At 42.7% G+C, this 25,609-nt stretch overlaps 1 protein-coding gene across 5 annotated transcripts in view; it reads right to left on the bottom strand.

The window, feature by feature from the left end:
- Positions 1-25,609, bottom strand: part of ARHGAP32 (Rho GTPase activating protein 32) — a 254,283-nt gene that overhangs the window by 155,993 nt on the left and 72,681 nt on the right. For 4 of the 5 annotated variants that reach the window (XM_054223141.1, XM_054223147.1, XM_054223139.1 and 1 more), the window contains exon 2: positions 2,585-2,693. In XM_054223141.1, the coding sequence (XP_054079116.1) occupies positions 2,585-2,692 (108 nt within the window). In that variant the 5' untranslated portion in view covers position 2,693. Of the gene's footprint in view, positions 1-2,584; positions 2,694-2,908; positions 2,962-25,609 lie in introns of those variants that run through there. The other variant, XM_054223142.1, reaches the window with a different exon arrangement.

Below are 25,609 nucleotides of genomic sequence, written 5' to 3'. Positions count from 1 at the left end.
TAAGGCTGTAAGCACAAATGCAAGCCGTCATAAATACAGGTTCGGTAGCTTTACACGTAGTCCTGTGCTTCATCACACCAAATCATTGTGCAGCAAGTCTCAGATGTGAATTTTCTTGTTTATTGTCCTCTAAATCTTTTTTTATAGCTACCTGGACTGTTCAGTGTGTGTATTGCAGGCATGCAAGAGGACATGTTCTAAAAAGTGAATTAATAGTTAGCACAGTGAGAAGAACATTATGCAAACGTGTAGGTTGCAGTATAGAGCCGAACACTGAAGAAGGTCCATGAGCACAACAGCCTTGATGAGAACAGGGAAAGCATCAAGGCAGAAGAGGTGAACCTTGCCTTCATTGCAAATCAACAATGGAAAAAAACAATAGCAAATGAGCTATGCCAGCTAACTTGTGTTACAGGTGGAGAGACTGAATTACAGACTCACATTCCTGAGACACACCTTGAGGTTACAGACAGCAGCAGGGTGTCAAGCAGTGATTTACAGAGACTCCCAGCTCCAAGGTGTTGCCAAGCACGATGCGCTGCTGAGGAACGCTGATTAGAACAGACACTGCTCTCACACAGGCGGCACCAGCATGAGCTGCTGGCCAAGGTGGAGAGAAGGAAAAAATACCCACATATGAGAAAAATCATACTTAAAGAGTGATAGTTGCAAAAAGTCAAAATTAACAGCGGATAAGCAAGGAGTCAAGCAGAGCGACGCACACAGAAAATACCAGCAGGCAAAAACGCTGGTGATGTCTAAGTTTTAGGTTGGTTTTTTTTGGCTTGAAAATGAAGTTTGGAACAAAATACTATCATTGTATTATATGGGGTTCGATGATGCTTTTAAATAGTAAAACATAGTTCCCCTGTTAAAATTAAAATAAATACCTGGCTCATTGGTTGCTTATTACCTAAACATTTTCTGAACATTGTATAAAGAACAGCTAATACAAAATCTATTTCACATTAATGGTGCCTTAATCTTCAGACAGTCCACTGGGATGAATACCCTCAGCCCCATTCATCGGATGACCCTGCCTGCCTCGCAGTACAGCTAAATCCAGCCCAGCTCTCACGCTGCTGCCGCACTGCTGCCAGTCCCGGAGCAGAGAACATATGGCCCTGCCACTGCCACATGATCCACTGAGAGGGAAAAATTGTCACTGATGCCACACGGCAGTAAGTAACCTTAGCCAGGCTGCTGGACTGCCCGCCCCTCAAGAGCATCGCTGTCCTGGAATGTTCCTGACCTTCCCCCACCCCCAAGGTCTATCACAGAAGGCAATTTCCTCTTCAGCTTACTATAGTCATGAGGCAGTTTAGAAAATCTGAAAATAACAAACAAGATACAACTTCCAGAAGCTCCTATACTGAAACAAAGCAGGCCAAGCTACTGTGAGGTAAAGGAACTTCACAAAACCACCTAATCAGATTGCCCTATTTGGCTGCTAATAAAATAACTTCTGGCCTTCCGAGCTCAGCAAATGCTAGAGGGAGCTGGGAAAGTGGAACTGCAGGTACTTTACACACTCATTTAAAAAGAAAACAAATATATCAAGGCTATATGGTTGTCTGTGGCCCGCTGCCCGCTTGTAGTGCCTTCTGTAAGCATGCGAACAGCACCTTTGTGGTTGCTCTTCTGCAATTCTGTTCCCCCTGATGATAGGTCAGCTTTCAGGCTGACGTTTTCTTTCTGTAGACTTAGCCAGCATTTCGCTAAAAATCTTACTCTTCCACAATGCTGCATGCTTCAAAGAGCATGTTTTGACAAGAAGTTCCCTTTACGCTCAAAAGTCTTGCTGAAAAAGAGGTTAATGCAGACTGAAAATCATTGTGACATTATGGACCTTTTAATTGGTTACTAGACCTGCTTTGGGGCACATATTAATAGGGCAGAAGCGTTATGCATGCTCCCGCTCTCTCTCCTTGACAAACTGCCAGAGGAAGGAAAGTATTTTGGTCTTGTTGAAAGTACTAGGCAATCCATTTAAAAATATGAAACTTAGGGAACATAAATCAATGCGTAACTAGAATATAAGAGCTCCCCAGTTCAAGAAGGACGGGGAAGTGCTGGAGAGGGGACAGCAAAGGGCTACCAAGATGCCGAGGGGACTGGAACACCTCTCTCATGAAGAAAGGCTGAGGGACTTGGGTCTCTTCAGTCTAGAAAAAAAAGACGACTGAGGGGGGATCTCATTAACACTTATAAATACTTCAAGGGTGGGTGCCAGGAGGATGGGGCCAGGCTCTTTCCAGTGGTGCCCAGCGACAGGACAAGGGGTAACGGGCACAAACTTGACCATAGGAAGTTCCACCTAAACACGAGGAGGAACTACTTTACCCTGAGGGTGGCAGAGCCCTGGCACAGGCTGCCCAGAGAGGTGGGGGAGTCTCCGTCTCTGGAGACATTCCAACCCCGCCTGGAGGCGTTCCTGTGCCACCTGCTCCGGGTGACCCTGCTCTGGCAGGGGGTTGGACTAGACGGTCTCCAGAGGTCCCTTCCAACCCCTGCCATTCTGTGATTCTGTATCTTGTTCAAAACCAAACATGATGTATATAGAAAAAGCAAGGAGGTGTTTTACCATAGCGCTGAGGGTCTCCTCCCAGTCTGGCCTTTCCCTAGGATGGATGCTTCTCTGAAGCTCTGGCACAAAGTCATCTTCTTCTGCGTGTACAGAGGACTTCATCATTCTGGAAAGGAAGACAGAGAGGTTTGATGCTGAGTGACCATTTCTGGGTAATGGTACATATAGTCTGTTGTGGTGCTCCGTTACGTGGCTCGTATTATGCTATAAATGCTTTTATAAATCTAGAAATCTTACAGACATTTTAGTTTCTCATAATTCCTCATTATACAAGCAGGACAAGAGTATAAATCTGGTGGAGAGATACCTGCACTTCCTTACCAATCAATGGATAATTTTGTTTCATCACTGCACGATTTGCAAGTCTTAAAATGCAGAAAAACGCAGAGGAGTAATTTCCAGTCGATTTCAAAAAATTGCTTCTATTGCCCAGGCAAACAACATTAGCCTTAAAAGAAGAAACACACAAATTTGATTTCTCAGTTGTCACTGCACGTTTTGCCTAAATCGGAGATAGCATTTTCCATATCTCAGCCTGAATTCTGGTCCCAAGGCCTGAGCCATCAGCTCTCAGAGTTCTTACTGATCATATCTGAAGGGTGAGCACCTTCACCCGCTCCAACTCTGCAGGGATGGCTCAAATCACTCTCATTTTATCAAGGTAAACTTTTCTTCAGATAAGGCGCTGAGTTTCAAATACCCTATGGAATATATTTCAAGCCTTCACAGAGATCAGAGGCTCAAAATCAAAATTTAAAGAGTATTTGTAAAATCTTCTCAGCCAATCCTTCAGACAGCTCTGCTGTTACCGCCAGAGAGCCCCGTTTATATATTGCACTTGCAGGCGGTATAAATGTGCCTTTGGGGAGATTATGGCGCAGACCTGATGTATCAAAGGCCTGTTGAAGGTCTGGTATTATCCATTCTGGTTTCATTAAATATGAGATTCAGACAGGTTTTTATTTTATTAATAGATCACCATTTATTTACTTTGGGTAACCATTCCGACAATCAACACTGCATCCAGCAGGGCTGGTTTGGCTAAACGTTAACCGTGCTGATTTATGCACCGTTTGACTAACAGGACCGTGGCAAAAGGCATTTCAGAAAACTCCTTTGCTTCAGATCGACATCTGAAGGTCTGAAAGCCCTACATGCTGTTTGCCACAACGGTGTAAGTGGCTGGGCCAAAGACCTCACGATTCTGAAAAATAAGGCCTTCCTCAGGATTTCTAGATGCTTGGGTTTGGCAATACTGCAGTACTGCAGATGTACAAACAGATTCTCAACAAATGATTCCACTTTAGTCTTTTAGTAGCTTTAGTCTAATGCTGTCAGGCAATGGAATAAAAGGAAGGGTAACACGATCAAGACCCACCTTTCTACCCCACAGTTAAAACAAACTGCTTATCAAAATGCATATTTTCTCAGTTTAAAGACTTGAAAATAAAAAGATTGAATTTATATCTTTATCAGCACTTTGGATTACAATTGAATTTACTACACAACTTCTCAGGTTTATGGCAATTCCTCCTGGATTTCTCATCAGAAACCCGGTTTCCTTTCGAGGAGCAAATTTTCTGAATGTCTCAAATGTTGCTGCTAACACTGGGCTGTCCAGGGACACCACTCCTGCTGCCATTAGGTGAGTAATCCCGAGATTTGTCCACGCTCTCTTCCACACTACCGACCCTCACTCGCACCAAGCCCCTGAGGGGCCGTTTGGGTCCAATGTACGGCAGGCACCGCTTCCTAGGAAGCTCACCACACAGAACCTACAGACAGGAGAGGGCAGAGATCGGTAATGAAGATTATAAAATAGATATATACGAATATGCTCTATGTATTACACAAGCTCTATGCTTAGCCTGGTTACAGGCAACTTCGTTTGAAGTTACTCCTGGGAAGACGCTGGTGTCGGCTGTGGAGTAAGACTGAGGGCATAGAGGAGTACGTTCTGCTTGTTACGTTCTATTTGCAAATAACCTTCAGAATCAGACCTGTGTTCTGGGTCTCTGCCCTCCCAGCGGACAAACACGGATGCCATAGTACCCAGGCCTTGTTACTAGACTCCAGTCTATTTACTCACATTATTTGTGTAATGTGATTATGCCTACAAAACTCTCCATGATAAACTCTTCCCAAACCCTTCCCACTGAGATCCTGAAATACAGTGCTATTATTCCTCCCATTGAAGGTGTTCTGGACTTCCACTGGAAATAAGAAAAGCTCTGCACGTAAAATTGCATATTGGAAACAGTCGTTTCTTTGAGCATTTGCTAGACTTGTTTAATGGAATATTCTACTACTGGAGGAAATTAAATACTTTGTCACAGCACCACAAAAATATTGGAAACAACACTGAAGATTTTCTCTCTAACACAATTATAAACACTCAGTAACCATCTGTGAACCCTTACTAATCTTTAATAGTAACTATTTAATTCCATGCCCTCTGAGACAAGAGACCGAGGAAGGCTGAAGATGCTACAGGTGATATCAGTCCCTTATATATTAAGGCTAGTGGCTTTTTCCTCCCTATCCCTGATCTGGATGAAGGAAAATAAACTTTGTGAATTAGCAGCATTGAAACACTGGCAGGAGCAGGGCCAGAAAGGCGGAAGAAGAGGAAAAAAAGCAGCTCCTCTGCCCTTTCTACATTGTTTCAACAGACTTTACAAGAACTCTGCATTCTCAAGGAGGACATGGAGAATGAAACTGAAGCTCAGGGTCCCTGGGAAAAGACTCACAAGACTGGCATCCACCTGCAACAACACTTCTAAGCGTTATTTCTGCATCTTCTGGACTTTCTACAGCACTGCAGCCATTCATTTTCAAAGCTGCAGCCTTGTATTTTGGTGGGAGCCTCATTAGAAGCCCCCAAATGAGAAACTGATGACAGCGTAACTGGGAAAGAGCCACGCTGGTGTCAGTCACTGGGAGAAGCATCATAGAAAACGTCCTCTGGGCATGGAAAACCCGAGAGCCGCACAGCAGTCAGACATTGCCATTTTTCCTGGCCTCTCCCCAAGGCAAGCGTGGAAGATTACAGGTATAATCATATGCACACATTTTTATATGCATGTGTATTATGCATACTTGACATTATTTTAATTTATAGAGCAAATAGCACAACATACATATGACTGATTCACCACACATGTCAAGCTGTAACCAGACTAATTATCTTGTTTCTGCCATGGACTGTTTTTCATGGGAGGGGAAAATACCTAGATTCCCACTAGCACTTACACAAAACACTGACACATACATTCTGTAAACATTAAAGGCCAAACAAATTAAAGAAGCTGCTCTGTTCCATAAAGCCTACGTTTGGCTATTTCATGGGGGTTGTAAATGACAAAATTCGCTACAAAATTTAATGCTTGCCTTAAGAACAGAAATGCAATTTTATTTAAAATGCCACTTCTTCAACTGCTTAGCAGCTCTGAATGCCCTTCAAAAGAAATCTGACACCATTATATTAATAAAAGTTCTGGCTGTATAGAGGCCATTAAGCAATCTCTCTTCAGATGAATGAATCCTTCTTCATTGTAAATTGAGAATCAAATGTACTGGAACAAATGTTTACAGGACATTTCACAAAAGGCACAGCCCACATTCACACCCATTCTTGAGGTTCTCTGGTAGGTCAAGTTGATGAATTTCAAGTCAGAGCTTGTACATCTGCACAGGATACAACTGTATCAAGAAAACATCTAATGCCCATTTCCATGTTCTCAAATCCAATTTGCTGGTCCCATCATTTACGGTATCTCCATATCTGCTTATCGGGAATTCCAACATTTCAGTGCAGTTCTCCCGACCGGGCTCCCCTACGGCCCTGTGTTATTGAGCGTTCAGCCCTACCTGCACACACTATTGCGATGCCTCGCGAGGCTGAAAGCACCTAGAGCAGATAAGCACAGGTGCTTTATAGCACGAGTAAATCAATATTCAGCTCGCTGGCCATAAACTCTACAGCTACTTTGTGTTTATAATATTGAAAATATTAAGTACTGCTTCCGCTAGACAATAACCTTCCCTATGGGTTTGGAGGGGTCCCACATCCACAAATACCAAGTGTTCCCACCCTTCTGTTTGCGCGAGAAAGAAAGAATCATAAAAAGTGGGTTTGTGGAAAGAACTCCTTAAATTAAGGGGGGAAGGAGAAAGGACGCAAACTTTAGAATATTGCGGGATTCCTACAAGAATGTTTGTTCCTCTTATTTAAGTTCTTTGGCACGTGCCACGTCCCACTGGTAGACCACAGCGGTAGCAGTAACACAATTGTCATGGACTTTGATGTCATCTAGACGCTGATGACACGCAGATTAATGGCTCTCCTCTGGGAGGATATGAGGCTGGTGACAAATTGCTTTCAGAGGTGCCTGATGGTTTGAAAGCCATGTGCTAGCATGGCAGCATGAAGCCTTTTGAATGTCAGACTCCTCATATCAGATAGTTAATTGTCTGCTTGACGGATACTCATTTTGGACTGGCTATATATTTTTTAAATTAAATGCCAAGCGTGATCTTTAGGTTGTGCTCCCCCATAGGGACATCAGGCAATTCAGCTTTCCTTGCTGCTTCTCCCTCAAATGACTTTTCTTTCTGACCTCAATTTGGAAGGTGAGAGCCGATGATAACTGATTTATTAGTTTATTTATTATTTATATAGCACTGTTGTTGTGCCCGGAGATTTCTCAGCCAATGTAGAAGCACAGCTCTGCCCTACAGAACCAACGATTCAAGAGGATTTAGAGCTCTGCAGAAAGTGATGTTTTCTGAGATATAAATTCTACCCAAAAAGCCAAACTCAAATAAGGCCTGTGCTGACACAAATTTATACTGAAAACCAATGAGCATCAACGACTATCTGATAAAAAGCAGTATTTATGCCGCTCAAATAATTTGCACAAAAGGCCAAAATAACAGGCACTAAAAGGCACTAAAAAAGAACTACAAAGCTTTGCATTGCTTGCAAACGCGATGTGCAGGGAAGTGTACATCCACTTGGCTCATCTTCCTTGCTCCTAGCAACCATGTTTGTCTTCAATAAGCGCTCTTCACTTTGCCAGTCAACAGATACCGCTCCAGAAAGAGGAGGGCAGCCAAGAGAGCAGCCTGTAACCAAACCAGAATTGCGATGCAGCGCTGCAAGTCCAAGAGTCCGTAGCACTGAGCAGTGCTGCTGGGCACCATCATGAGAATGACCAAGATATTTTATAGACAAATGAGATTCGGGTTTACTTTAGGGCTTCGGGACTTCACTACAGGTGAGGCACAGTGCAGAAACCGCAAACTTAACGCTGAGCATATTAACCCTTCAAGGCATAGCACGACAGCCTGGATGCAGCATCCCTTCTCTCCCCATGGGATCGAGCAGAGAGTTTGCAGGATTCGATCCCACAACTCTCAGTCACAGGTAAGCCAACAGTGAATCGACAGAAAGATACCTTAAAAACTCCACTTAAAATTAACTTGATCAAGATGAGGAGTCACAATGCTACAAACAAAAAAACAGGAAAAGAACTGCGGATGTCACCATACAATAGATGACAGTGGAATTAAGACAACTCTTCACATCACACAGGTTGCCCCTTATCACCACAAGGAAAGGCAGAAAAATTAGGAAACAAGAACTGAGATCCAGCCCAAACTTTATAAACACTTGGGCAAGAAGTTGGAATCAAGCGAGAAACACTCATACATCTTCATTTGTGACCTCAAACTTACACTACACACCAAAAAAAGGGAAAATGTCATGAGATAGATGGAAAAAAACAACATGCACATACCCTCCCTCAACGCAATTTTCCAAGTAAACTCCGTGTCCATGAAATTAAAACTATTACGGTGGAAAGGAAGAAAATAATCATGCAATATGGAAACTAGAGATAGCTCAAGAGCCCCAGGAAAAATGAAACAAGAGATGGGAATTGAAGGCTGACAGTGCTGACCTGAAAGAAGATTTAATTTCCCATGTTTTAAATCAGCTTTGTCAACACCTTACTGATTACATTATGTCCATCTGTATTATACAAAACAAGATTTCTGAAGTCTGTCTCAAGGATCACACAGAGTGAAGATAGAAAAGACCTACAAGGTCAGCTTGAAGCACACCTCATAAATAAACAAATGGTAAATGGATTGTATTTAATCCTCGACCACAAAATGAAAACCTGGCATAACTAAATGGTTTACTGTGATTGATTCTACAATGTTGAAAGCTGTAATTGCTACTTTTAATGGAAGTTCATAGCCAGGGAGCCAAAATTAAATTGTTTGGGAAGCCATTGCACAAGAAAAATTAATAGAGTAACAGTATATTACAATAAGAGAGTATTTTTTTAAAAATCATTTGAATGAAATATCAGTAAGCACAAACCAAACTGAAGTTTACCCTGTGCACTACCTGCGCTGATAAGGATGTATTTATCGCCTAGTTTAGATCAAGAGTTTTCAGCCTAGTTGAGAACTACCAGGATGAGTGTGCAGAAGTTGAAAAAGAAAGAAAAGCTCATTGCTGCTGTGCAGCTCCTTAGTACATAGGCACCTTTCAAGGAATGTCGTGCTTCGCAGGGAAGTTTGGGCACGTGCCCAAATAAAGAGGGCTGGAAATCATCAAGCTGGGGGAACAGAGGTCTTAACAGGATCATCGCTATTGCGAAGACACATTAATTCCACTTTACTTCGATTGTGATTGTTTTCAAAAATGAATCATGTAAATTACAGCTACAAAGATCGTTTTAAAACACTTCACGGTATCACAATTTCTAGCTTTTCCAATATTCAGATTCCAAATTCAGTTTGGTAAAACCATACCTACACCCAGGGAGGCCGAGTCAAGAGATCACCAAGATACTATGATAGAGATGAACGAAACAGGTGATCCTTAGTATTAATTATTGTTATTCAACTCTAGAAGGCAACTTACAAGGTCACAAAACAACACTTCATGCATATTTTTAGTCCTGGGGTTTCTATTCCTGCAAAATATTTTTTTAAAGAAAAAATCCCTCTCCCACTTGATGTACACCACCACCTGTGAAATTAGATTCTCGGCTGTCTGTCAAAAGAGAAACCTTTCTCTGAGGAAGAAAAAAAAAAACCCCAAACCCTTTTTTTATTAACCTTTCATTTAAGACTCTAGGACATTAGAAAAACATATTTTTAAAATGAAAGGAAGGAAGTTTTAAGTAAAGTTTTTTAGATCAGCAGTATCACTTGATTAATTTTTAAAACCGCCAGAGCGGACACCTTAGCTCTTCCACTGTTAAAATACCTCTAACAGAGGGAAGCGGTGAAGGCCAATAGAACTGCAGAGATTAATTAACATACTGGTTTCTTGCCCTGTTCCAACTCTCTGGACATGCTTTAATACACGCTGCAGTACAGTCAGACAGTTAAGTTATCTTTGCTCCAGGGTTTAGCTGAGTTTTCAGACTTCAAAATATGTCTTGTTTACTAATTTGCAAGAATATTAAAACCGCATTTTCTGAGCTGCCAAAGAAAAGTTGCACAAACAAGATCAGATCACCTGGAATTTAAAACCTGTGGGCAAGTCTGGGTAGGACAGTTCCCATTTTAGCAAAAAGGTATCTTCAGGCAGCCTTTACTGTCTTGGTAATTGTCTTTTTATTTTTCCCCCTGATTGACTTCTAAGTGTCCCCAACACATCACACAACCTTCTACCCCTCAGTTGCAAAAGCAAAGCCTTGCTGGGGTGAAGAGTGAATACCGTAAAAGTGCTTGAGGGCGCTGCCTGCGTTCTCACTGACACTGCGGCTGGCTCTCAGGGTCACCCACTCTCCTTACCCAGCCATGGTAGTGCCACCAGCGGGACCGTGACGCCACCGAGCAGGTTGCAGGTACCTTCAAGGTGTCAAACAGCTAACCACCGAAGAGAAGCTTTTCACTTCCATCCAAGGGTACAGAGGGATGCTGGATTAGGAGAAGCCAACACCGTGCTATAAACCAAATACCATTATTGTTTCTTTTCCTCAAAACATGGTTCTGTAGGTAACTGAACAGGTTCTTGTCTTGTAAGATCAACCCCAAACCACCTTCAGTAAATCTTCTCTAAATTTAAAAGGGACAAATAGTAACCAGGGGTCAACAGACCCACCTTCTTTTTATTCTGCTCTTCTGCCATACTTTTGGCATCTTGGAAGTGTTCAAGGCCAGGTCAGACGGGGCTTGGAACAACCCGGTCTGTGGGAGGTGTCCCTGCCCAGGGCAGGGGGTGGAACGAGGTCATTTTTAGGGTCCCTTCCCATTCTACAATTCTTCCTGCCCCAGTTGTGTTTTATGTCTCAACTCAGAAACAGCCATCTCAAAGTACGCAAGTAAGTACAGAGATAAGTACTTCGTGCTCTGGAAGAGATTGGAACATGTACCTAAGAGCTTTGTTGAACCGGGCTGTAATAATTTGCATTCGGGTTTTGCATAACTGGAATTTCTTTAAACACTTTATGAAAAGAATAAGTTCTTGGCATATGCAGCTTTTACAAGCTCTGAGACATGTTCTTAGTTATTAAAAAGCTTTATAAAAATAATCACAGAATCCTTATGCTTTTGCATACACATATTACTGAACAAACCTGCTCTTTTATTTGGCAACACATAAAAGACATTGTTTTAGTAGGTGCTAGGCATTTTCTTTCAGAACAACACAGTGACAGTCAATAAAAAAAAAATCCTCAGGAATAGGTTTCTCTTATCACTTTTGCCCAGTATAAGAGGAGGAATTAGGAAATCACTGAACAATCAGAATCGCTGAGCCCTGGTTTGGATTTCTTTTGTTTGATTCAGGAACAAACATAAAAGTATTAAAGAAAATCGCCTCTAGGGAAAGAGAGTACTAACCTCTCATTTACAATTAATAAATCACTAAAAGCAGCTCTGAAGTTTCAGCATAGAAGAGAGATGGGAAAGGATGGCTGCTCCTGCCCTTCCTGCTCCACTGAGGAATCTAAACTGGGGCACCACCACCAAAAAACTCCTGTGTGCGGGCGGCAGCAGGATGCACTGCCTGTGCCCGCCTCTCCCTCCATGGGCTCATGAGCTACGCTGCAGCCCTGGAATAATGCTCCAGCCCTGGAATAACAGGGCTCAGGCTGCTGCCACTCACTCTCCCCAGCAACGTGACAGCCAGGCAGGTACCATCTCACCAAGCTCTTAGTCAAACCCTCTTCCCTGCACTAATTTCCCTCCACTTCCTCTGCAATCTCCTGGGTTTGTTTGTCTTGTTCATTAAGATTACGCTTTCGTCTCCCTTTATCTCCTGTCTTCCCCTCTGCCCAGCAAAAGCAGCTCCAGTCTTCGCTGGGGTCTTCAAATATTGCCATAACACAAAGCAGTAATGAAACCTAATCCAAATGCAGCAAAGATCAAAGTATACCCCAAAATTGCAAAGCATGACCTAACCCTAGATGCAAGGACATTCATCTGGGCTGATCTCGTTTGTTTGTAGTTCAGTGCCAATGCAAAGCCATGGTAAATTTAATCTTTCCTCATAGAAGCATATACTGGAAAAATGATGCTTTCAGCACATGGAATGATCAAGTGCAATCAACTAATCAGTTACAATTAGCCTCACATGCTGTTAAGTGACAACTGTTCATAACATGAAACAACATTTAGAACTTGTCCAGTCAGCTAGCTGCTTAGCAGGGAAATCTTTTCTCTAAAACATTTATACGGAGCCAGTACCCTACCTAGAGCTACCCTTTCTATCTGTCCAACACCCTGCAAAAACGGCCGTGTATACAGCGCTGTGCCAGCGTGGTTGTGGGGCACTCTGTGGGAGAAACCAGGGAAAAAAAACATCCAAAGTAGACTTGGTAGGGAATACTCACAAGGAAAAGAATGGAAATGAACTCTGGAACACCAGAACCTGATTAGCTGAACAAATAATAAAAGATAAGCACAAGCAAATAAATAATGAGTAGCTCCAGCTATTCTGACTTAAATATTCCTTAAATATTAAATGACTGGTGGCCCTCGGATCATATTTATAACAGCAGTCCTCCTACCTGTGCTACTGTCACTCCATGTCAACGGTATCAGCAACAAAAAGGAGGCTGCTGAGTCCCTTCTGTGTCTAGAAATCACTACTAATGCATTTCACTATTATTATTCCTACTGGATTGTTCTTGGTACGGGTCTTATGGGCATAACATGTGCAAAACCATACTGTAATTATTTCTTGACAGCAGAGAGACGCAGATCACAAACAGGTCATTCTCAGGCTAACGCGATACTGGAAAAGAAAAGCACTAACCAGGAGAAATCTGCTGGGGCCACCCATCTGCTAGTGGCATTTCTGATGCACGAGATGAGGACGTGGAAGTGGCAGCAACGCAATAAGGAAGATGTAGAGGTGACAAGTGGAAGTCGAACCTGAGAGCTGGGTGCAATAAGGAAGACGTAGGGGTGACAAGTGGAAGCAGAACCTGAGAGCTGGACGCAGACCAGAAAATGAAGGTGTTACAGGGGTCGAAATGTCCTGCAGCGGTTCAGAGAACATTTCCATTCCCGCGTTGTGCAGAACCAATGCCAGCACTACAAACAGACCCAGTGCTAATGCAGTCTTTAACAATCAAAACACATTTACTTTGCCCTTTTGGAATAATTTGCAATGGTTAAATATCTTTTTCAGTGAGTAATAACAAAACCCCAACATACAGGAAAGAGATCATTGATCCCCCTTGCCTTCAGTTCTTAAGGATACAGCTGCAGCCACTACTGTCCAATTGCTTTTACCTTCAACACCCACACATGCATTTTTGGTACAAAAGCATCGGAGCTGGCACACACGTCTGCTGTGAATGGAAACCCTGCTGCTAGGTTTCCTGCTGCCACGGAGATGAATAGAGAAAGAACAATTAGCCAAGGCTTCAGTCTAATTTAGACTTATTTTTCTTTTTGGAGGAGAGACTGAGAGATGGTACATCATAAAACAAAAACATTAACTCAAAAGGCTACTCAGAGGAACACGATACTGAAATACCACGCGTAACCTATATTATAAGGACTTCTGATAATAAGCAGTATCGTCTAGTGCCTAGTGACCCCAATTATGCTAAATGCTGTACTTGGATATGCCAGAAGACTATAAAATATTGAGGCAAGGACTATACGTATCAAAGCAGAAAAGAGGTGAGCAAAGAGAAGACCTCCATCCGTTTTCCAAAAACCCACAGTAACTGACAGGTCAAGTAACTTGTCCAGTACTACAGAGGAAGACTGAGCCTAAAGTAGGAAATAACTTCCGTTTCACAGTTCCTAACCACAAAGACCGTTCACAGCTTTTATCCTAAGGCACGTAAATATCAAATACCTTTATCTGGGTCTGCAGGAAAAAACATCAAGACTCAGGGAGAACACCCTCCTGTGCAGACTGGGGCATCACGCACTCTGCTCTCATCCAATCCTTGCCACAAAATGTTCTAGCCTGATGTAGAAGAGAACAGGAGCCCAGCCCCGCTTACCAACAGATAATTAGGGCACCCTCTCACAGAATACAGTTGCACAGGCTCAGGAGCAGCTTGAAGTCTGCCGTTTCCCAATCTGTGGCTCTGACCACTAAGGTTTTACGCAATACCTCCTCCTCTCCTTTCCCCATCACCTTCTGAACTACTTTCAAAAGACAGAGAGGGGGAAAAAGCAATAAGCTACGTACAGAAACGCTTACTAGGACCACTAAACATGGAAGTACTGGGCTGCAGAGATCAGTACTATCAAAGTGCGTACGCAGCACAGCTTCACGGCAGCACTTTTATCCAGCGATGAGGTTCCCATAACAGCCCAAGAAGCCACACCAGGGCTCTGCTATTTCCAAAAGGGGCAGCTGCCCATCTCTCCCCAGCCATCCGATGACATAGCTTCCCCGTGCCCATCTCTACAGACACTGCCCTGGAGGAAAAATAAATAAATTTTTAAAAAGACTAGCTTTCCACTGGATTGGCAGCAAAGCACTCGGCCGCAAGAACTCCTCTTGGCCTAAGGAAAGCCTCATTCAGCCACGGCATCATTTTAGTTCACCTGCACTGGGATGTAGTTTCACAAAGATAGGAAAGCAAGACCTTAACACACTCCTCGGAGTCCTCCTTTTGACTTTGGCCACCTCCTGGCCCAGGAAGCCTCCTCGTGTGGGCTTTTGCAGATCCCATCCTGACGTGTAAGTGTGGCTGAGTGAAGAGAATATGGACATTTACCTTAGCTTTGGAAATGCTGGAGGCGAGGACCTGAGGGTGCTGCAGCGCTTCATCATGCAACATCACCCAAATCCTTTGGGAATGCCAGAGCTCAGGAAAAAGAATAGTTTTGTTGGTTGTTGTTATTTCTAATTAACTTGGGGGGAAGCAACCGAAACACTTGGGGAGGGGAGGGGGTGACAAGCTTCTGTTAATTTTTTTTAATTTGAAAAGCAAACCATGAGCAACAAAATATAAGCGTTACGGAAACAACCTCTGACTAAGAACAAGGACATTTTAAAATTGGAAAAATGGCAGCCAGGAATTTCACCCTTTTAAAACAAAACATATTAATTGCACTGCTTCACAGGTTTGTGGTTTTAGGTAACCTCTTTAATTTTACATCAGGCAAGTCAAGAATGTCCCTGAAACACCAACCCAATTTTAAATGCAGAAGGAAAGGGGGACAAAGAAAGAGGGGGAAAAAAGTGCACTACATATTCATAGGCAAGATTGAAAAGATATTCAAAGAAGAACAAAAAGAGGGCCTCATTTCAAATGCATTATAGAGGATGAAAAATATGAAAGGTGTTTAATTGCCTAAGCAGATGCCAGCAGTGCAATGTACGAAAAAGCAAAAGCAAACAAGGTTTTCTGTCCCCTCAGTTATGAGATAATATGTCTGCATTCGCCGGCTGCCTCTGCCTAAGGAAAATGAATAATTTTAAAAAGTTAACAACATCACAGGAATAACAGCTTACTGAGCACAGGAGAAATTGTGCCATTAGTACATGCCGCACTCACCCTGATCAGAGAGAGATACCACGGGACCATCTGAAAGGGGTTCCGCTGGGCAGAAGTGCTTGAAAGGAGTGCAGTTATATTAAATGTAGGAGGAAAGAAGAAAGGTACGTGACAACCCGATTCAAAACTCCAGGAAGCAAGCCACACAAATGACTGTTAAGTTGTGCAATGACTCAGCAGGGGGGAAAAAAAAAAGGAAAAGAAAAAAGAAAAAAATATAGCAGCAGATAGGAAAGACTTTTCCATAAAAAATGACAGCTACCATCAAAAAAAAAGTAAAATAAACAGAAATGAGGAGAGTTCCCAGCCTGGAATTTTGCCTAGTGCCATAAGCTCTGCGCACAGCTGTTTGTCCTAATCAGCCATTCTTTATTACCCTTTGCAGCACACCTGAGCAAGCAGAGGAGCAGGAAACCGAGCCGCCTTTAACCCCTGTTTCGCCACTACCTCTGCCTGGGTAGGCTGAAAATGCGCTTTTCTTGGTGAGCAACACGACAGGAAGCTAAAGCCAAGGCAGAAGTCAGAGCAGCACACAGCAGAAAGAAAACGCTGGCCTGTGGAATCCAGCACGAACTCCGAAAGGAAGAGGGTGGCAAAGCAGGAGTGTCACCCCCTCCTTCTCCTGGCCTGCCAAGCCAACCAAGGCGGTCAGGACAGAAAGATGACACGGTATTTCTGCACCTCCTCCTGTTGTTCTCCTGAGAAACTAGCAGGAAATTTAAGCTCACTATTTACTTGCATAACTTTACAGGCCGGCTCTCCCATGTCTGTTGAGGCTCAACAGCTCTCCCTGAAACGGTAAGATTAAATGTAATCTGTTAAACATAGATAACGTCGTCCAACCAGACGGATGAGGCAAGTCAAGCTGTGCAGATTTCACTGCTCAGTTTGAACACATTCTTGCACTCACTCTCTCCTTTGCAAACCTTTATGCAAATGGCTTTTCAAGAACATTTAATCCTCCACCCTCCTCAATTACCGCTGAAGCATTACTGTCCCCTCAGTTCCGAGCCAGCTGCAGGAGACACACCACGGCGTTCAGGTTCCTGCCTGGCTTGAACCACGCCATGAAGTTCAGTGAAATTTAAGCAGATGCTTACGCGCTTTGCAAGGCTGGGGTAGAAAAAAAAATAGATCAGGTAACTGTAATTCCTCTCCATCGTTCTTCACTTGCAAAGCCAATCACTTGAAAAATACCATGCCTTATCGCTTCCTTCTCCTCTGCCTTTAAAATCACTCCTGGCCTGGTTCCACCAGTATAAATTGTATCTCTGCCACCATTTTTCTTATGCATCAGGGTAATAAAAGATGAGAGGATGCCAACACCTTCTCTGTGCAACAGAATGTATCTGTATAACTATGTTGGCTAAAGCAAGGAACTATAAAGTCAGGGGAGGGGGGAGAAAAGGCCAGAAAATCTGAGTAGGGCACCTGAGCAGATAATAGCACTTAGAATGATTTTCCAAATTCTTTCCTTTGCCATCATACCACTCTTTATCAAGGCACTGTCCGTTCCCACTATTGAGAAAATTAAACCCTGCAAGGCAAGGAAAGCTGGGGCTTTATGGCTAGCACATGAAAATGCATGTATTTGTATAGCTGAATGGCCAGCAATGAGGGATCAGGATGGACCCTGGACTGCTCTGTCAAAATAAATTACAGTTAAAAACAGGAAGTCATAGTGAGGAGAATCACAACATCTGCATCGTCCTGACACCTGTGTCAACATCCACCACTCCCCGGAGCCTGAGGCAGAACTCGAGTAACTCAAGGGGCTGGGAGGGAAAGCTAATAAACAAGGGCAATCCTGCTGAAAATTACACGCACCCACTAAATCCACCTTTCAATCCTGCTTCAGAAGACCAACAGGAACAAAATAAAATTTTGCCCTGAAGTAAGTTTTATACTTGAGCCACACAGCTCTTCACAATTAAGTCAAAATGTTCCGGTGAAACAGCTCTTTTTGTTACCCTTGCTTTAAAAATGGTGTAAATAATGCAGAAGACGACTCAGCACTGGCTGAGCCAGTGAAGCCTGGAATAAAACCCAGGAGTCCTGGCTGCCTCCTTTCCTTCCTAACAGCCTTCCCTCCATAAGACCACGGATGATGCACTTTTCTAACTCCGTGCTGACCCCCTGTTTGCACACAAACACAGAAGAACAACATTTCCCCTTACCAGATCCTCTCCACACAATGGTGTGCACTGAGGGGAAGAAGCTACTGGGAAGAGGTAACTGGTAGGCTTCTGTCTCACAGGTAACGCAGCATACAGTGAGTTAAGTGGGTTTTTTCAGTATAAGTAAGGTAACATTTCATTGCAGATCATATTGCATCACATCTGAGGCTGGAATACTTCACTGGAACCTTTAATTGTCCTGACTCATGCTGTCAGTAATAAAATGCCCTCTTGGGAAAATAAATAAATAGACAAATAAAGCCTTAACTGATTTCACCTCTCAGTGAAAGCACGCCGCCCGATGATCTTTAAGACATTAAAAAGGGTTGCAGGTGCAATATGCTAAGCTCAGAGGAGAGGTGATGAACAGATTTTATGGCTTTTTCAGTTTGACAGGGGAAAAAAGAAAGTGTGGATCAGCTTTTGAAAGCATTTGTCTCAAGCACCCAAGGGTAGCCTGGAAAATGAAAGCATTTCTATTACGTTGGTACTTGTGCAGAAAGGCAGGATAATGAAGTGACCGGGTTATTAGCCTTCCCAAAGAAATGAGATATTGTTGAAAGCAGCGCACATTCATTTCAGGGCCCAGGAAAACGGCAGTAAACAGTGCTCTTCAAGCCTTTTTTTCTCCCCTCTCAGTAATCATGATGATTTTAGAACTGACACCTGCAAAAGAGACTTTTTAGTGCATAATGAATAACTCGGCAAAAAGAGAAGGCTGTGAGAGAATAGGTTAAAAAATAAAAATGCTAAGAATACAGCAAACAAAGGAATAAAATTGTAAGATATAATACAACTTCCAGGGAACGGAGCAGCCTGACAGACAGCACTTCCAGAAGATTCCTGTTGAGGACTGGGCTTAAAGAGCTCATGAAATGTCCCGGAAAGCTCCTGGCCTGCTCCTCACTCCTCACATAACCTCCTCACTACTGTAACGCTTGGAAAAGAGAGTTCATCTTGTATCAGGCCAGGGAGAACCCAACTGCAACAAGAGAGAGACACTAACCATCACTAAATCTATCAAAGAGGAAAAACACACCTAAGAGGGAGAGAGGGAAAGATGAAGAGTCTGAAATAGGAAAAAAAGTGGATAAAATAGCAATGAACGACCCGCTGTAGCACGTTATCCCGCTTGGACACAGTACCCCGCTCACCCCCAGGCTGGTGGCATCCCACAGGGTTATCACTCGGTGATCTGCATCTCCCTCTCCGCTCTGATTTCATCCCCGGCCGGACGCTCAGGGGCAGCTCAGAGAGGGAGACACTATTCCATGCGACAGCCCAGCCAGAGCTCCGTCCCTCCTGTGCAGGGTTTTCCTTCCCAGAGACAAATGACCTCCCTGAAATGCTTTCTGAAGACTTTGTTCGGGAAATTTTTAGATATTCTTTCCTCGTTCGGAAAAACATTTGAGATAGCTACCAAGTTGTTCTTTACGTCAAACGGAACAGAAAAGAACAACCAGCTGCTCCGTTCTTATCTCTGAAATACATCAAAATTAATCAGGTAATTAGCCAAAGATTTTTACATTTATGCGTGTTTTGCAAGAAAACTCTCGGCATTTATTTCCACGAGTTTCCTAAGATCCTCACAGTTAACTATGGAAGTCCTTCAAGCAAAATCGAAATGATCTCTGAACTATATTAGTGTCCTCTTCTAGTTTGCTGTGCTTTATTTTTCGCATAGTAAATGTATTCATGGCATCCATGCCTGATGCCTCCCATTTTGAAAAACCTACAGGAAGGAGCACCGTTAGTAAAACATGACAACATTTTCTGTTCTTGGATGGGGACTGTATTCCCATTATATAATTAAGGCTTTCAGCAAACTCTTGTTTTATTGTAAAAAGCACGTACGAGCACATCTAGTATGCTGTTAGAATGGACAAAGATTTCCTACCACACAAAATGCGTTTCCTGCCAGGCCACGTTAACACCACGACGATACTTCCCACTTTTTTCAGTCGCCGTATACAGCCACCACCAAAGCAATGCAGAAATGGGGACAGAAAAGGCTGAAGCAAGCCCCATCTCAGATTTGAAGTCTTATTTTCCACCAGTGTGTGCCACACACGTCCTATCGCACAGAGAGCTGGGCAGGTTCAATTCATTTCCTTTAGCACACGCAGGATAGCTACATAGGAGTAAGAGGCAGTACAAAATATCATTAAGTTTTGAGGTTCATGATAGCAGCAAAATGTATTCTCGATGTGCACGTTTTTCCTTCCTGTTCTGTTTGTCCATAGCATCAGAAAATGTTAAACATTAACGAGTACTGTTTCTCTGATTTAATGAACTTAAAGGGAGCTGGGAAAGGAGAATGTTTGGGCCAGGATTAGGAAAGTGTGTTTGAGAGACAAGGCATAATATCAGCAAGTATATGAATAACATAGTTATGGAATCAGCAAAACCAAGTGTATTTCACCTAGTCAGAGGTTATATCTGCACATATTCTAATGTGCTAGGTATTAAACTCATTAGTTTCCTCTGAATCCCTAATAAAATTTTTTCCAAAGATAGTTTTATCTGATGAATGAAATACACATGCAAAGGTAAAGTCATTATCAAGAGCGGGTATATAACAAGTAATGAGAAGTACTTGCAGTTTCTATGTCAACATTTCCCTTCTTTAAACAAGACTGAGGATGATGAAAGCTATTTCCAAAACCAGTATTTCTTGTTTGCTACCTGTGCAGCACACATGACTGTACTCCCTACTGATCAGCATTTCCATACCCTGATGAGTGATAATAAAACACCTCGAAAACCCCAAACAAAGACAGTTTTCAGAGCACTCTACCACCAGGTCTGGCTGAAGCTCCCCACGGGTGACTCGGTAGCCAAAGGGCCTGGAACCTCTGCCAAGAGCTCACCAGGGCTCTGCGAAGGATGGGAGCCGTGCTGAGCAGGGATGTGGTGCACGGCAGCCACGCTCACCCACCACCTAGGAGTTTTCACCCTTTTTCCTCTCTCCTGCCCTCGTGCAGGGAGCCATGCCAGAAGCACAGCATCACTGCAACCTCTCGCCTCTCATTAACGTGACAGGCTCTAAATAAATCCATCCTACAGAAAGTCACAGCTGGTGGATTAACCTGGACCCCCTTGACTACACTGCAGCTCTGAGTCAGTATTATTTAGTAACTAGCCTGTTTTCTTCAACTTTTGGACTCATTTTAGAAAAACGTGTACTGGAACCCTCTGCATCATGCAGTTTTACTGCGTACTATTGGCTCATACAGGCCCCAGTGTTTTTAAATGGGCTTGCCCAGACAATAGCATCCCTGAGTATGAAATGTTTGTTGTCTCAAACAAACAGGCAAACAACAACCATTTTTTTTCTAGCAGGTAATGCCAGGATAAGTTGCCAGAGATGTACTGTCCTCAAAACTCCGTGCAATTCCACCTCACACATTTTATCTGTAATTATACAAGTACTTTTGTCCAGTCAGTAGCAGTCTGAAGCTTTTTCCTACGGATCCTCCCATTTCTGTGCATCCGGACTCCCTGCTAATACTTTTCCTTAGTGGGCACCAAAAAAACTTTGTGTACCCACAAGAAGAAAGACCCCAAAAAAACAACCTTCTGTTCTTCTATGAGCCACTGGGGATTTGTCAAAAATTTTCCCTACGCAGAGGCACATTTTGTTTCAAAAAGAGGTCAGGTACTAATTAAAAAGCCTGTGTGGGCATCAGCTGGTGTTCAACAACATTTTTACATCTCAACGGGTATTTGTTACCAATGCCATATCCTATGTCGATTGATCGTTAGCTGTAATCAGATACGAAATCTCATTTGCAAAGTCCGCTGCATCAGAGAGATCAACACCTTGCCTTCCCCTTGCTGCCGTGGAGCTGCAGCTTGAGAAATGCGTTACATGCTCTGAAATCAAAGCAGAATTTCATACGATTATACAAAAATAATTCTAAACTATACATACACATTGCTGTCATTTCCCTGTAGGAGAAAAGAACAACTCCACAAGGCAGACAGCATTACCTGAGCGCCTCTTCCAGTACTGAAATTCCGCCGTTACCCAGTGGGAAGGGAGGATGAAGTTGGCCGCTCACCTTCTGCACCTATTTATAAAGCCCCGCGCAGAGCAGGAGATGCTGCCACAGTACAACACAATCCTACGTGACGCCGCACTTAATTTCCCTTTCACCAGGAACAAAAAGCATGTGCATATTTATACACGTATGTGCAGAAAAGATATCTTTCCTGCTGTTTTTCAAGGAGCTGAGGAAAAATGGGGAAGTATTTTTGTTGCCAGACCAACCAGTGGGACTTACGATGACCCGCGTATATGTCGTTGGGACCGGACATGACCTTGAATTATAAGCACATCAGAATACAATGTGCAAGATTCAATATTAGAATTTGTCATTTCACTGCAAGTCTTTCAATATTTCATATTTTCAAAGCTTCAGTCACAGAGTCAAACAGTGAAGAAATATTCTCAGCTTTCGCTATAATTATTAAATCATCTTGCAGAGGAAAGATGAACAACGTGACCCATCTTGCACTTAAAAACTCAAACCGAAGGGCAAATTTAAAAAAAAAAAAAAAAATCAAAGTGCACCTTAAAAGGCATCCTTTTTAAAGTCAATCTTTTTTTCAGAAACGACTGCTGGTTTTTAAATGCTTGAGGAGTCAGTCACACTATAGATGTAAAGACACTCCAGTGTATCAGCATTTCTTTAAAATGAGTCTTTCAGTCTCCCGCATGACTGCGTATACGCAGCCTGATTTAGGTAGGAATTCCCATGAGAAAACAAAGAACGGCAAAACGCACCACCTTTGGTATAAAATAGCACAGGCCAGCACTAGGATAAGGTATTATCCTACAATGGAAGAGATGGATGGCCGGAAGAAGCTATAAGAGAGTCTAGAATTAAAAAGATGGAGAAACCCTTTTGGGAGCCCGGGCAATTCAATTCTGCTCTCTCTAAAGGAAGTGTTACAGTCACTCTGCCCAAGCACAGGACTGGGACTCAGCACGGGACCACGCGCTACTCCTCACGTCACACACAAGATCATCCTGTGCCCTGACCAGCCCCAAGCGCAGGCAGCAGCAGCGTAATTGCAACAGGCAGAGAAAAAGTCAAAACCCTCTACGTGTGACAACAGCGAGATGTTTTAACCAAACAAATGTCAAACTCAGTTGCAAACAACGCAACAAACGCACACAAAAAAGATGTCCATACTATTTCCACTAATGAGCTTGTTCTTCATTCTCCTAAGAGAGAACAGGAAAGAAAAAGTATAACGTATACAAGTGCGTATTACCTTTTTAACTCGACTATTGCGTGTACGCATGATCTTAATAACATTAGCACCTCCCCAAGGTAGATAAATGCTCCTAACACAGCTGCATGAGAGTTTTAAGACAGGCCTTCTCCTTCACACAGCTTCATCTCATTCCTTTATCTAACATTAGCTCATAAAAAGTGAGTCACATCTGCCAGTAAGGCAGTTGTGAAGGAAGAAAAACAGAAAATATGTCATTATTTACCCAATGACATTAGATGCTTTTCTCCCCTTCTCATTTAATATGTGATGGATGTCTGGTTCTGCTCTTTGCCAGGAGAATAAACGTACTAACCCCATTGAATATAGATCCAAGGACTGAACACAAAAGGAAACACATAACTGAAAACAAACAGAAATTTTCTCTCGTTACTTTCCATCATGATAATTTACAAGGTACAAAAAAAGTCAAATAAAACCCAGGAAAATATATTACCAAATCACCTTCAACTTTTTCCTTTTAGTAATGTTTTTCAGAAATTTAACATTGCAGCTACTTTGTGTTTGCACCCAAATACATCAAGTATTTTTAACATCTTTACTGCTGATCAAAGAAGCAGAAAGTACTGAAGAGGCCTAGAAGGAGCTTTCTGCCCCATGAACAAGCATCATGTGCTTACGCTATTCTTCTCAACGACATTGAAATTTGCATTTATATAGCACTTTTCAGTAACCGGTGCATGTGTCACTAAACCTATCTCCACCGAATCCAGAGAAAAAGTGCACAGCAAAAGCACTAAGTGGCATCAAATTCTCTGAAAGGATTGTACTCCAGCCGGTCTGAGTCACTTTGGAAAGCTGCAGACTGCTGATGGAGCACAGCCTTGAACAGGAGTAGAGCCACCGACAAGCTGTGGAACCACTAGACGTCTACATGAATATTTTCCTTCTTTTTTTTTTGGCCCTAGATTAACCCATCACAGCTTTTTAAACACCCCCTCCGCCCCCCCCAATCTCATCTTCAAAGTAGCAAGTTAGAAGGACTTGCATACAGAAATGTAGCAGCACTTCCCTCCACTCTTCTAAGTCAAGTCTTCACTGATGCTTTTCTGTCTGCAAACAAAGTGATCGGGATTCTTCAACATTATGTACTTTGACAGGACTCAACATTAGGTGCCAGATTTAAGGAGCAGCTGCATTCCAGCTGGCATGGCTACACATGCTCTGCCTTCCACAGGAGCAGCCAAGAAGGTTCAAGCAATTCCAGCCCTACTCTTTCTGGTGGCTTTGCTGGCTCTTTTCTGTGTAAAGGCGGTCAAGTATACATTCCACTCTTCAACTGACTGCACACTGACTCATCTGAAAATAATTCAGAGGATTTATAATTATCCTTGCTCCACCATTTCCTCACCAAAAAAGAAAAAGAAATGAGGAAAATCATAATCAAGAAACTCAATTTGATGTTCCTTGAAGGGAAATCTTTATCTTCACAGAGTCTTGCGGCCAAGAAGTTCAGATTTTCCCTTTGCCATGTTGTAGCAGCATTTCCGACCTGAGTGCGTAACTGAGTAACTAGTTCTCAGGGGGCTAAGGTTCTCTCCTGAAATGCAAAGACCAGCATCCCCTGCTTTTAACACCCAATAGCTCTGACAACCCTGCAAATCCTACAGCTCCTGTTAGAGGAACAGTGGGAATAGCAGCAAAGCACCTTCAGATGGCCAACCCCAAATGGAGAAAAGAAAAATAACAGAGCAATGAATAAAAGTAGCTTCAGTTTTACGCGTGAATTTTGAGATTTTAAAGTATCTAGAATTTGTATTTTAAATGAGCAGAGAGGCAATCCTGAGCTTAAAAAGCAATAAAAGGGATTGGAAAAGGTCAGCATAAACAGGCCTAATACAGAACATAACATTGTACTCAGGGTCTGTCCACATCTGGAATTATTTGTGAGCAGCTGTTCCTGAGAAGTTCCATGTGTGGTCAAGCCCGTGAAAGGGAGAACGTATTCAAAACCAAAGACGTTTGCTGGAGAAGAGGTTTCTGTGTGATTCCAGTGTCTCAAATGTTTGTTAACGTACATTGAAGCATGGAGAAAAGAGGTATTATTCCTACAAGCCAAAAAGCACCATCTCCACCAAGCAAACTACTTCAGCTCAAGCATGGGAGAGAAGCCGTTTTTGTTCAAATGGAGAAAACGCCCCTGGGAAATTGGGGAAAACTAATTGAAAATTAGCTATAAGCTATGGAAGCGCACTGAGATCTAACACGGAGATTGGTGGAGAGTTCCACAAAATACGTATTGCAACTGTGGACATCTCACAATGCTAAAGGCAGCGGGTAAAGAAAGCACAGGAACACTACACTGCTTCAAAATTAGTATTGTGTTGTTTGGGTTTTGGTTGGGGTTTTTTTGTTTTTTGTTTTTTTAAATGATGCACAGTTCTCCCTAATTTTGGGTTTGTTTTTACAAAAAAGCTTTTAATTTTGTACTTGTCAATCAATCAATCATGGATACTTTTATAAGTAGGGGAAAATACGATTCAGGTGTCAACCTGTATTCACAAATCAGACTGTGGGCTACGGCACTTGAAAAA

The sequence above is a fragment of the Rissa tridactyla genome, chromosome 17 (genome assembly GCF_028500815.1).
Source record: "Rissa tridactyla isolate bRisTri1 chromosome 17, bRisTri1.patW.cur.20221130, whole genome shotgun sequence".
In the NCBI taxonomy this organism is placed as follows: Eukaryota; Metazoa; Chordata; class Aves; order Charadriiformes; family Laridae; genus Rissa; species Rissa tridactyla.
This window is presented reverse-complemented; position numbering and strand designations above follow the sequence as displayed.